Raw genomic sequence first — 13,598 nt, forward strand, 5'->3', positions numbered from 1 at the left:
GAACAACGCAGTCTCTGAAACAGGTTGCCACGGACACAGGCTGTTTTGTACATGTCTCCTTTCTTGGGTGAGGATCCAATGATTGTACTTCACAAAACATTGGGGTTTTGTTGAGAACAATAGACGGTTTATGCACACAGAAGTCGCTGCAGTACAGAATTCAGATGTCTGAAGTATTGTTAGCAATATAACAGTGGTGGGGGAAAATAAACTACCTCACAAATAAACTGGATTGCTAGGAGAATAGAAACTAGCTAGTTTAAGGTTGAAGCAGCTCAAGTCAAAAAGTTAATTTCCTTAAGTATCTGGGAAGATAATTTTACGATTTGACTAAAACATCAAGAAACTAAGTGAGTGAGGATGCTTTACAAATTATGTTCTCAAATTAATTGAAATTATTTTGTTAAAAGTCACAGACAAAAATTCATGTACAAGAACAGCTATAGCCTTAATACATTTTTTTTAAACTGCAAGTCTCAACAATCCTTTATATATATAGTGTGCTTTAGCATCCCTTTAGAAACATGAGATATTTGTGTGTTTATACTATTTTTTCATTTTAACAACTAGTTGAATTTTAAGTATATGGAAGAGTATGTAGTCAAAAATTCTATTTATGGGATTTAGGTCTAGAAGAGGTGAATATTTTAAAATCTCAAATAATTCCAGTGTTTTCTGTTTATATCTGCTCAGAAAAAAAACAAATGGAGGGGGATTTTTTGAGTGTTAGAGAGAAGGTGTATGAGCACCCCATGGGACTCTTGCTACAGGAGGCAAACAAAAGTTTTCATTGGAATAAGGCTATGGCTGTGGCACCCTTTGTCATACTTTCCTTAAGAATTAAACTCTCCTTTATACACTCATTTATGCCCATATACAAAGATGTGTCAAAATAACAAATGATTAAGGATCAAATACACTGGCTTATGCTGAAAAAAATGAAAAATACTCAAAAGATCAGAGAGAAATGCACAAAATATGTAAATACCTCTTTGCTTTCTTCCAGGTCTGATTCACTACTAAATTCCTCTGTGTTTAGATTTTCAAAATCAGATTCACCCACAGCAATGGGCACTGTCACAGTAAGGCTTGGGTTGTTTATGAATGACATGTAATCACTTTCATCAATGATGTATTTTTCCACACTGCTGCCTGTGCCTATGCCACTAGTTGTTCCGTTTACATCTTTAATATAATCATGATCCTTGCTTAGCTCCACAGTTGTGTGGTTAGAAATACAGCTATTTTTGTTGTTCAGATCATCAAGTGGTTTGATTTCATCTAAAGCTTTTTGTTTTTTAACAAAAGCTTTTTGGATAAATTCACGTGCTTTTCTTTTCACATAATCTATGCCCTTCTGCATTCTTGCTACAGCAATTTGGAGATTATTCATTTCATTGTCATCATCCGTCACAGCAAGGTTGTCTGCACTAAATGAGCTCAAGAGCAAGGCCAAAAATAGATTCAGTACCTGTAGGAAGAAAAACAGGATACTTTAGACTTTATCCCAACATTTATTAAAAATCGACACGTTAGTGACATCAAAGACTGAAATCCCAATAATTCACCAGAACCAAAGAAAAACACACTCAAAACTTTTTCTCCATAAAAACCCAAGGTTTTAAAATTTTGCTTAGGTCACGTTCACTATTTAAAAATATTCCTACTAATATCTGAAAATGTGTCTTTAAATCCTGGCAGTATATAAATACTTTGGTGCCGAATCTTAGTGTCTAAAAATGGAGGTAACAGATGCTATTCATCATCATAAAAAAGTTTAATTTATGCCATCACACAGCAGAAATTAGATTATTTAGGTGACTAATCATACAGGAAAAATAATAAGAGAAAAATCCACAGCAAATGGTTTATAAAGAGCTCATAACCTCAATTATTCGAAACACAAAACATTTATGAGCCAAAAGACAAATTAAGAATGTGACTAAGTGCTCACTTTAACACTCTTAGGATTTTGATATTGCAGAATACTTTGTTATCCATCCAAAAAACCTTTTAAACTTAAATTTAAGCATTGTTTGAAAACACCTGCATAAGTGCTTTGTTGAAGCACAGCCAGAACACTTAGTTCACTTTAGGACTGAGCTCACTCTATTGACAAATAATTTTTTGCTAATACTTTGATTACATACCACTAGATTTCCAATCACCATGACCATCATGAAGACAGTAAGGCACATGGCTTGGCCAGCAACCTCCATGCAGTCCCACATCGTTTCTATCCATTCTCCACACAGCACTCGGAATACGATCAAAAAAGAGTGAAAAAAATCTTGCATGTGCCAGCGTGGAAGCACACAGTCACTTGCAATTTTGCAGACACATTCCTTGTAGTTTTTCCCAAACAGCTGCATCCCAACCACAGCGAAAATGAACACAATGATGGCCAGCACCAGGGTCAGATTCCCCAGAGCCCCCACGGAATTGCCAATAATCTTAATCAGCATATTTAGAGTTGGCCAAGATTTCGCCAATTTGAAAACTCGTAACTGAAAGAAAAGAAAAATGTCATTACTACAACCTGTAAGAAAGACACAAAGATATTTTAAAGTTAATTTGTGGAGGATATTACTGCAAAATTAGCTTTGACTATGACTATTGCAAGAATATCCTCTTGTTTAAAAGCATGAAGATGAAAGGTTCAGTTAAAATTTGATGAAAATGGAGCTTGATGTTCTCAGAGCGTAGTTTTTACTAAAGGTCAGAGAAGTTACTGGTTATAATAGATGGAATTTGAAATCTGAGGCCCATCTGTTAAAATCATCTGGACCACTTTTCTACTGCTAGTTGCAGAGTGGATGTATTCCTGTGGTGTCAATCAGAGCAAAATACATCAACTGAGTCAATTTGTTTCAGCCTAGCTGGATGTTTAAAGAGTGTATATACAATAAATGCATTGGAAAGAGGCCTAGGACATCCATTTCTGTTTTTCTGGATCTCTATCAATTCCCACTGAAGACAGTAAGATACCACAAGTAATATGGATTTGTACTAATGAAAGAGAGATCAGGATCAGTGTCATGGCAAACTTCAAGCAAGTTTTTAAAGAAAAAAAAAATCATGAAGCCTCTTTGAAAAATCAATGCGATTGATGTATATTTACCAATCTGAATGATCGAAGAACTGAGAGTCCTTCCACATCTGCAAGACCAAGCTCAACCAAGCTAAGGGTTACAATAAAGCCATCAAAAATATTCCAACCTTCCTGGAAATAATAGTAAGGATCCATTGCAATTATCTTCAGAAACATTTCTGCTGTGAAGATTCCAGTGAAGACCTGAATTCAAAATGAGGTTTGTTATTTCATTGCGAAATATAATATTACTGATTTAACCGTTGTTGAGGTTTTTAATTGAAACTACATATATGCAATGTTATCCAAAACTGATACTTAAAAATAGTTCATTGTACTGTATGTCCACCTTCCCTTAACATGTGCCATACAATCATCTTTTCAAGTAATTAAATTTAATACTAAGAAAAATACAGAAACATATGACTTATAACATTTATAATCTGATTTCAACTTTATCAGGATATGGACTTTCCCTTGTACTGTACAAACAACATCCCAAATTTGATTTTCACAACATAAACCAGAATGCTTTCCATATTACATGGTATAACATCTTTCTTGATATCTTAATTACAGCATAGACCAGCATGAATGAGGCCAAACCTAAGACTCCCGAGGTGCTCCTTTGCTGGTATAGCCTGGCATAACTCCCTTCAGTTTAACAGAGACACAATTATTTAAACCAGAGGGGATCAACAATTTGCTGAAGCTGAGCGTTTCCAATAAGCTCCGTGGCTTGCCTCAATCACACAGATGTCAGGAATGAAGGAGCATTTAAAGATGAATTTTAAACATGACATTGCTCGTAATGTTTTCTCACGAGATGCTACGCTGAATGAAGTAGGAATCATATTTAGGAGCCTCAAGGTAGTTACCCTGAGCATCTTTGAGAAAAATCTTAGAAGAATTTCCTGCAAGATGGGAATGTACTAAAGCCACTGATAAAGGTTGTCTGAGCCCTGGTCTGAAATGCTTTATTTATTTATGTATTTATGTTTTTGTGTTTTTAGTTATTTATTTGCTTTGATAACCCATTTTCAAGAAAGCTGAACAGAAAATGAGACAGATAAAGAGAATAACCTAACTGGCATAATCAGGAGATGGACAAAAAGTCTGCCTAGGAACAACAATGCTCAAGATAGTTTTTCTTACAGTCTTTAAATAAATTCCAGATATAAACACTGGAGAGAGAAAAGTTACTATTTTTTAAGCTACTGAACTGGAACCACTGAGGAAGAGATAAGAGCGAATAAATACACTCTGAAACAATGACTTAGGTTCCTAATGATCAGGATGGTGAGGTTCTCAAAGTGACCCTTATAATCAGGTTCTCTTACACTCCCTTTCTAAGTCAGAAGTTCACCAAGATTTATGACATTTTCTTGGTTGGAAAGCAAACCTATAAAAAGCTACAAGATTTTACATTTTACTGAGAAACTCAGATTCAGATTTTCTCTTGACTATATGAAAACTAGCTATACATTCATCTATTAGTTCTTCCTTCTAAATCCTGTGGTTATTTACATGATCCATGATATTTTTTCCTTATTGCAAAACAAGGATCATTAAAAATCCCATTACAAAAAATCGATTCTTAAAATAAGAGACAAAGTAGAGCTGCAGATGCAGATACATCTATGTGATCAAACCTGTCAGTTCAAAAGCACCAGAGCTACAAAAAATTAACTCCTGAATTCTTTAATAATTTATCTCTTTGAAGTTGAAGGGAGAAAAATATATATTTGACAATATGAGGAAAAGATACCTTACTAACTACCTAATGATAAAAAATATAAAAAAAATCAGAAGAAAAAGTACTGCAAACTATTTTTTCATAGTTTTAGATAAAACATGCAGGAAACAATGCCCATATTCACACAAGTCTTTTACAGAAGAAAATTCTAGAAATGCTTTTAAATGCTTCTTTTAGCTATTGTAAACCTGTGCTCAGGAAACGGAGCAATTAAAAACACATTCATAATTTAAAGATTTGTGTTGTATTGATTGAAAAAGTAACACCGTGTTCATTTGTATAGTGTCTTTTTCACAGAAGCAATGCATTTCCTGGTTTGGTAGTTAGACAAATCAACTTCTGTTTAAGATGGACTTTACTTAATGTATCATTGGTGCCATATTTTAAATTTTTAATTTGGCTTTGCAGAACACTGCAATGTATTGATTTTACAGTATCTTAAGTTAAATGAGTCAGGGTTGACACTGACATTTCCAAAAATCTGAAGGCCAAGAAATGTCTAATAAATCTACTTGCTAAAGAATAATTTTAAAAAGTTGCTTAAACTTCTTCTTTCAGTTATTTCAAACACGCTTCCTTCCAAATTATGAACATGAAAATCCCACAGACTTACCAGATTCCCAACTGAAAGTACGTTATTGAATTCATCAGTCATCGGATAATGTTCCATAGCCATGAAGAGTGTATTTAAAACAATGCAAATTGTAATAGCCAGGTCAACAAATGGGTCCATTACCACTAAGTTGACAATATGCTTTATTTTTAACCAATGAGGACTGCAGTCCCATATCAAGAAAATGTTTGCAAATTTATACCAACATGGTGGGCATTTCTGTCTTGATTCTTCAAGTTCTGTGGGAAAAGAAAGTTCATACAGGTAACTGTGTGATTGTTCTACTATTACTCAGCCCTATATGAATTGTACCAATCAAATTGTCAATTGTCATCCTTTCTACAGGATGAGAAAGTCTTTAAAAATTGCTAGCAAATGTATTAATTTTGTTCAAAGCTTATCTACCAAGCACAAGTTCTTTGTATTCCAAACACTATGCTAATCAGTATCAATTTATACATCAATTTGTGTGATGTATTTAATTATTCTTTGATTACACTTCAGCCAGTTCCTCTCAGTTGCTATTCTATTATGTAAATCTGATAATTGTAAAATTTGTGTTTAGGTAAAAAATTTCAGTATAATTTTCTGTCCTAGTTCAACAAAAAACCCATTTTTATCACCTAGAGTAGTACTTCATTAAAGAGTAATTGAATAAATGTAACTGCTAAAAATGTGAATATATTTTTTAAATGGTTGTTTATGTTTGAAAAATGTTCAGTGGTCTTTTTGTGTCTAATAATATTTTTTTAATTACTGTGCATAAGCACCCACTCAGTTATGGCCATTTAACATAACTGTAGTACTGATGACAACATGAGGTAGATGGTAGTAGCTAAACAATGAGCCAAAAATGCTCAGTTATGTAATAACTTTAATGCTTAGTTAAGTAATAAACTGATAAACACGTGGCTTTGTGGGATGGTATCTGTTCATTAAACTATTTTAAATATTTCAACTAAAATTTTCAGAAGTCTGTTGGAAAAAGATGTATTTAATATTGAGCTATGCATAGCACACACCTTCCACAGTGTTTGTGAGGATGCTAGCAATACTCATAGCTCTTTCTCTTAAAGCCGGATCTTCTAGAAAATCCATAGAAACGTGCAAAGAGCCTGATATTCTCTTCCTCACTTCTGTTTCTGTAGTCGTGCCCTATACAGAGAACAAGAATAGGTGAGGTTATATTGGACAAACAAGCAAATACTATACAGAACCCTGTTATTAATGTCAGCTTCGATACGTGCTTCGTGCACTTAAATTTTTAAAGTGTCAGACTTTTATTACCTTTTAGTATCTTCTAAATAATTTTTAATAGGTATGAGGCAATAGTTATCTACCATTCAAGATAGAGAGAGGGTTTATTTACTTAACTTTTGCACTTCTTTCCTTCAAGACATAAAAAAATATTTAAACAAATGGAAAAGGATTGAGTTCAGAATACTGTACAAAATTTTTGCTAACTAATTATTCTCTTTGATCCTGATGACAGAATATTCTATTTTTTCTCCCAAGCAAACTAGCAAGTAAGAAAAGTCTGACTTCCTCATGCTTCCTCATGCTAGTATTTTTTTAGTAATGTGAGTAGCCAACTTTGACCTATGCAAGAAATTTGTCTGAGACATCTTCTCTTACCTTATATTTGGTAAGAGAATGGCAGTGATATGTGCTGCACACATTTGTATTTTTGGAAATATATATTGAAATGTAATCTTCCAGTGAATTATTTGCTATGCTACAGAACTCCACCAGCAACAGATCGAAAATACATAGGAATGAGAAATTAATGATAACAAAGAACTGTCAACTCAGATTTTTAACGGGGCCAATAAGGAAGAATATTATCAAAATTAACTAATAATGCCAATTTTGATAAAGTGTAATAGCAACATTACAATGATTGCAACACATGAAAATATTTTTGTATACTGTTTTCAATTGTATAGTAACTATGATTTTGCAGACCATAGCCAGATGGACCTTTGGATCAGCAAAAGTAAAGTATAGCACAGTAATACAATAAGCTTAGTGCTTTTATGAATGTGTGAGTTAATATTTTATTACTTGGAAACTGAAAATTGCATTTGTTAGTTATGAGAATATTTGTAAATAAATGCTTAGGTTGCAAACCTATCTTAGCTGTTTTATTTATTAAAGATTTTACAAGATGCAGGAGCATTCACAGCTTGACCAACCAGGAAGCAGTGCCAAGGATTCCATTCTGGAGAAAACACTGGCTGGTGCAGTAAGAATAGGCCACAATGCCTAAACTATTTAAAACTTTCTTACATTGTCATCAGTAGCTGGTTTATCTATTATCACCTCTGGCAGAAGCTGTCCAACAGGCGATGTAGGAACAGATGGTCCACCAACCAGGGAAACCACCCCATTGCAATCCACAGTGCTGTGCATCTTCCCATTCACTGGAAACACTGCCAGCATCCTGGATGACCTACTGGCCTGACTAATGTTACTGTTGCGCCGTTCACCGTGTCTGCGCGGCACAAAGAGAGAATCTCTTCTGCTATCATTGTCTTCAAACGTGCTGTGCTCATCATCAGCAAAGTCATTTTCTGATCCTATATCCTTTGCTCTACCTCTGAAGCTGAAAAGGCTTGTTCTGCTGTTGCGCCTTGGGGAAAACAGGGAGCCTCGAATGCTCAGCAAAGACTGTAGGCAAAAAAAAAAAGTGATTAATAGCTGAAACCTTCATACTTTGGATTGTTATTAGGATAAGAGAGGTTTTTTTGTTAAATGAGAGTAAACACTTTTCCCAGAATCTAAATGCTGCTCTGAATTTTTTGTATTTCATTACGTATATATTTTGTAGACAGAAATAGCACTGTTCATGGATTGTTAAGACAAAACCAATCTTGAGCATTGCTTTCTCCTAATGTCAGCTAGAGTTGCTGAGTAGAGCAATTGCATAACACCCATCAGGAAAAGAGGGAGTCTATACACACACGTTCTTTCAGGTATGCAGCATCTTGCAATTACTGAAACAAACTTCAAAGATCATTGAAGGAGGAAAATATGAGGCTACCATAATAAAAACATACTGTAGCATTTTAATAAGTCTAGATAATATGTAATCACTTTAAAAAAAACCCACCGAATCAATCAGAGAATATTTTAATAAGATTTTTAAACATTCCTATTACAAGAATAGAGATAGGAGGTTACATTTAATCCTCTGTGGTTTTTTACTAAACAGTCCAGCAGCTAAAGCACTTTTGCTCAAGCACTAGTAACAAATAAAGTTTAATGAAAATCTCAGTGTTTCTTTAGGCTGTATAGTCATATTACAGTACAAGGAAGACTATAGTAGTGTTTAGCCTATGGTGCTTTAAGTATACTTGCACTAAAAATAACTATGCAATACCTGATGTGGAGAAGAGTATTTCTTTTCATACGTCAGTCTGTTGCCTTCAATAGACAATCGGAAACCTTTCCTTCTGATGCTGTCTTCTGACTCAGACTTGTGAAATTCATCTTCATCTTTTTCCTCTCCTCCAGACTGTTCTTTCTGCTTTCTTTTTTTCCTTCTGTTTCTCCTCTCCTTTGCACTCTTTGAGCTCAATTTTGATGCCTCTGAAGAGCTTTCTGAGAGACCTCCTGCTTCTCCCACAGCACTGGGCTCCCTGGACTCTGCAGATGCTGTTACTGCTGCTGCTGCCACTGCTGCTGCCTGCCATGTTTCAGATTGAATTTGTGTCACTGAGCAAACCACAACGTGTTGGGATTTTTAAAAATTTACTTATACAGTATTTGTAGCCCAAATGCCCAGAATCTTAACAGTTTCCATCAGTTTCCACCAACTCTCCCGAGTTTTTTTCTAATGTTATTAATTGACTTAAGATATATTAGTCATAGGCTTTTCCCATCTTTCATGAGTAGTATTTACAATGCATAAGTCTAACAGTCTGTATTAATGACACTAGACTAAGAAAAACATAATGAACAATATACACCAAGGTCCCCTTCCCCTATACTACTCTCTAACAGTTCATTCCCCAGCCTGTACTGGTATATGGGGTTCTTCTTTCACAGATATAAGACTCTACACTTGTCCTGGTTGAATTTCATTAGATTTCTCCTCGCTCAACTCTCCAGCCTGTCCAGGTCTAGTTGAATGGCAGCACAGTCTTCTGGTGTGTCACCCACTCCTCTCAGCTTAGGATCATCCTCAAACTTGCTGACAGTATCCTCTGTTCCCTCATCAAGATCATTAATTAATATATTGAACAGTACCAGTCCCAGAACCAATCCCTGAGGGACTCCCCTAGATACAGTCCTCAAGCTGGACCCTGTTCTTTTGATCAAACTCTCTGCCTTGTTTCCTTCAATCAGTTAACATCCACCTCACTACCTGATCATCCAGCCCACACCTTCTCAGTTTTGCTGCAAGGATGCTGTGGGAGATGGTGTCAAATGCTTTGCTGAAATCAAGGTAAACCATATCCACTGCACTACCACCATCTGTCCACCTGGTTATGTCTTCATAAAAGGCAATCAGGTTGGTCAAACATGACTTCCCCTTGGTAAAGTCATGTTGACTGCTCCTAATGATCCTCTTGTCCTTTATATGCCTGGACACAGCACCCAGGATAAGATGTTCCATCACCTTTCCAGGGATGGAGGTGAGGTTGACCGGTCTGTAGTTACCCGGGTCCTCCTTCTTGCTCTTTTTGAAGACAGGTGTGACATTTACTTTCCTCCAGTCCTCAGGCACCTCTCCTGTTCTCCATGACTTACTAAAGGTGATGGGGAGTGGTCCAGCAATGGCTTCTGCCAGCTCCCTCAGCACCTGCAGGTGCATCCCACTGGGGCCCTGGATTTATGTACATTCACGTTGCTCAACTGTTCCTTAATTATGGCTTGATCATTCACAATGCAATGTTTTTAGTGCAGAATAGAAACATCTCTGAGCTACATCTCTGCTGTTCAAAGTCTGAGAAGATGTATTATATCACCAACTTCAGAAAGCAGAGGATGAATATACACTTCTGCATTACTATATCATAAATTATACCTGAGCTGCTTCTTGCTGCTTCTTCAGCTGTTCCAGCATCTGTTGAAATTCTGCCTCTTTCTGCTCTGCTTCTTCCATGGTTGCTTGATTCTGTTCTTCATAGGCCATGGCGACCACAGCCAGGATCAAGTTGATCAAGTAGAAAGAACCCAGGAAAATCACCAGAACAAAAAATATCATATACGTTTTCCCAGCAGCACGTAGTGTCTGGAAAAAGAATGCATTTATAAGTGAGAATAGGTTAACAAAAGTTCTGTTTTTCATACTGCTATTACAAGAAATCTACTCTAGGCCTCTTGCATTATTAGTATAAACATATATAGACTCTTTTGCATTAAAAAGTTCTCACCAATTGATAAAGGTTTTCCCAGAAGTCTTGAGTCATCAAGCGAAATAGTGACAAAAAAGCCCAGCTGAAAGTATCAAAACTTGTGTAGCCGTAATTGGGGTTTCTACCAGCTTTCACACATGTATATCCTTCTGGGCACTGCCTACAAAGACAAACCAGGTGTTACCTTATATGGGTATTTTAATACTATCACCTGGAATGTCCAGGAGAAGATTAGGATTAAAAAGAGGACTATTCTTCAACAATCAGAATAGAAAAAACACCAGTTGTCATTTTTAACAGAAAAATAATTTTTAAGGACAGTATAAAAATGAAGCAGGAGACACATATAAAAATTAGTATAAAAGGTTTAATATAAGTTTCTAAAACATAATACTAAAAATAATTTATGTAATTATTAATGTTGCAATGTCAATGTCAGTGTTTTCTACTGTCTGAGCTTGTGAGCACTCATATGAGCAGTTAGAAATGCAAATTAACGTGATGGTCCAGCTTCTGTGTCTGCTAGTTCTCATCCAGCCAGGAGCTACACTAATACCAATTTCATTACATTACACTAATTATAGTTTCATTCATGCAAAGACTAAGCTCATCTAACCAATCCACTGGGCTCTGATCAGGAACCCAAATCCTCAGTCAACTGTAAAATTGTAGTGTTTCTTATGTGAAAGGAAGTGGTCCCTCAAAGTATAGGCCCCCTCCAAATGCACATCTAAAGAAGATGGATCTAATCTGTACATGGTGCACTAATATGGTGAAATTTGGTCTTACCCAGCATCAGAACTATTTCCACAAAGCAGAGCATCATTTTGTCCTTCCAGAAAATAAAAATGACCTGTTTAGAAAAGAATTTTTAAAAAGTTAAACAATTCTGAATAAGAAAGTATGATACAGCGCTATGAAATAAATGGCCCCACTTGAAAAGTGTTAAGGTCATTTCAGATGCAGTTTTAAGAACCAGTATTATAACTGTAGAGTAAATGACAATACAAATTGCAGTGTACTATCATCCACACCACGTACTTTTAAAATACCGAAATCTACTAACAATTCTGCCAAATGCCACTGGATGTAGATGAAATGTAAATTTCTCCCTTCAGTCTGATCTCTGAACTAAATCACACTTTGTGAAATTATATTGGACAGTTTTTTGTTAGAATAATTCAATAGTATCTGAAAAAATATATTGATAATTTATTTCCAACTTTCTAATCAGTATTGACAAGGTTCCAGTCTGTCACTTGCAGACACCTGTGACAGTTATCTAATATGTGAGCTTTCCAAAAACCAACTAGATGCCAATGGCTCCAACTGTTATGGATGCATAGACACTGCAATTAGCCTGCTGATTGGTATACATCTAAATTTAACTCAGACAATTACTGCAACAGTCACTTGTCTAGGTAGGATTTAAGGAGTATATGTAGAAATTATTGATCACCTTAGGAAAGTAAAATTGTGTATGTTCCATTGAATCGCCCTGTAGCCAACCATCCCATAACCTACATGGTAATCTTGTGTTTAAAGGACATTTTAGATGGTTTAAACAACAAAGAAATTGATCTATTCTTAGAAGAATAAAGAGATAATGTGCAAAATGTTTTGCTTATTAAGATTCACTTTGATGGTATCCTTGAGAAGTGCTTTACTTTTTCCCCTCAGACACCTACATTTGCTAAGCTCTTGATTTTGAAAGAGTTATCATAAGAGGAGCTTCCTTCTCTACTACCGATCTCCCATTTGGTCACAGGCTTAAAAATGCAATTTATAAAAGGTCAGACCACATAGCCCAGTATCCCATTTCTGATGGAGAAAAATAGTTTTGCCTCAGGACGTCTGTAAGGACAGGGCAGAGACATGATGATAGTACCCTGACTATCCCTCAATTTCCAATACTTCTGAAGTACAGCAGTTTCAGAGTTAAGGTCATACCTTTTTTGCTTCCTGAGGAGAGCTAAACCTCACATTGGAATTATTTTCCATTGAACTGGCCTCTTAAGTTTCCTATAAAATGATCTCACGTGAAATGCTACCAACACAGCTGAGTTTAAACTTGACAGTATCTATGGCAACTGTGCTGCTCAAGGAGGGTTACTACCAAAGCTAATGAATTTGGAGTCTGGGGAGGTGTCACAAGCTACCCGCTCTGCACATGGATCTGGAGCAGAAGGGACACGGTACCCCAGCCAGATGCATCTCTCCATTCTGTGAGGAAATTCACCATTTGGAAAAGTTAGGTTTTAAGCTGTATGTAGACCTTGTTCTAACACTCTATGGAGGACTCAGTTTCAGTGTCTAATGATATACCTGTGTCTTATAAGGTACAGTCTTCTGTACTGTACAAAATGCACAACCCTGTGAGTGGCCGCTGTTATTCTGATATGGTATGTATTGCAGAACTGCACTGTGCTGAAACACAGCTGTAAATAGTAAAGTTTGCTGACATGATGCTGACCACAGCTGACCCTTACAAAGCAATTCCTTATTTGCATTATGTCAGCTAATCACAATGAAAAGATGTTTGAATAAAACAGCTGGTTGGGAAGAATGCAAATCTGACTTGATACAGTTTGCATGGAGCAGTCAGTCATGATCAGTACCACATCAGCTGAGCTGAACCACTCAAATAGGGTCTGTATTCAAGTTCAATGTTTCAGACAAGATGCACCCTGTAAGCATGCTGTACTTGCCAGATACAGAGGAAACAATAGCCACCCAGGCTTTCTCTGGGTACACTGATACAGTCGTGACAAATGC

General features: G+C 36.0%; 1 protein-coding gene across 1 annotated transcript in view; it reads right to left on the reverse strand.

Annotated features, from left to right (window-relative positions):
- LOC104549553 (sodium channel protein type 1 subunit alpha) overlaps nucleotides 1–13,598 on the reverse strand; it is a 68,685-nt gene that overhangs the window by 33,251 nt on the left and 21,836 nt on the right. Inside the window, exons 7-16 of the mRNA XM_062005037.1 lie at nucleotides 11,613–11,676; nucleotides 10,842–10,983; nucleotides 10,493–10,699; nucleotides 8,843–9,148; nucleotides 7,750–8,130; nucleotides 6,483–6,615; nucleotides 5,461–5,699; nucleotides 3,122–3,295; nucleotides 2,151–2,507; nucleotides 989–1,471 (exon numbers count right to left, since the gene is read on the reverse strand). Of these exons, the coding sequence (XP_061861021.1) occupies nucleotides 989–1,471; nucleotides 2,151–2,507; nucleotides 3,122–3,295; nucleotides 5,461–5,699; nucleotides 6,483–6,615; nucleotides 7,750–8,130; nucleotides 8,843–9,148; nucleotides 10,493–10,699; nucleotides 10,842–10,983; nucleotides 11,613–11,676 (2,486 nt within the window). The remainder of the gene's footprint in view (nucleotides 1–988; nucleotides 1,472–2,150; nucleotides 2,508–3,121; nucleotides 3,296–5,460; nucleotides 5,700–6,482; nucleotides 6,616–7,749; nucleotides 8,131–8,842; nucleotides 9,149–10,492; nucleotides 10,700–10,841; nucleotides 10,984–11,612; nucleotides 11,677–13,598) is intronic.

Source organism: Colius striatus, chromosome 11, assembly GCF_028858725.1.
Source record: "Colius striatus isolate bColStr4 chromosome 11, bColStr4.1.hap1, whole genome shotgun sequence".
Classification (NCBI taxonomy): domain Eukaryota; kingdom Metazoa; phylum Chordata; class Aves; order Coliiformes; family Coliidae; genus Colius; species Colius striatus.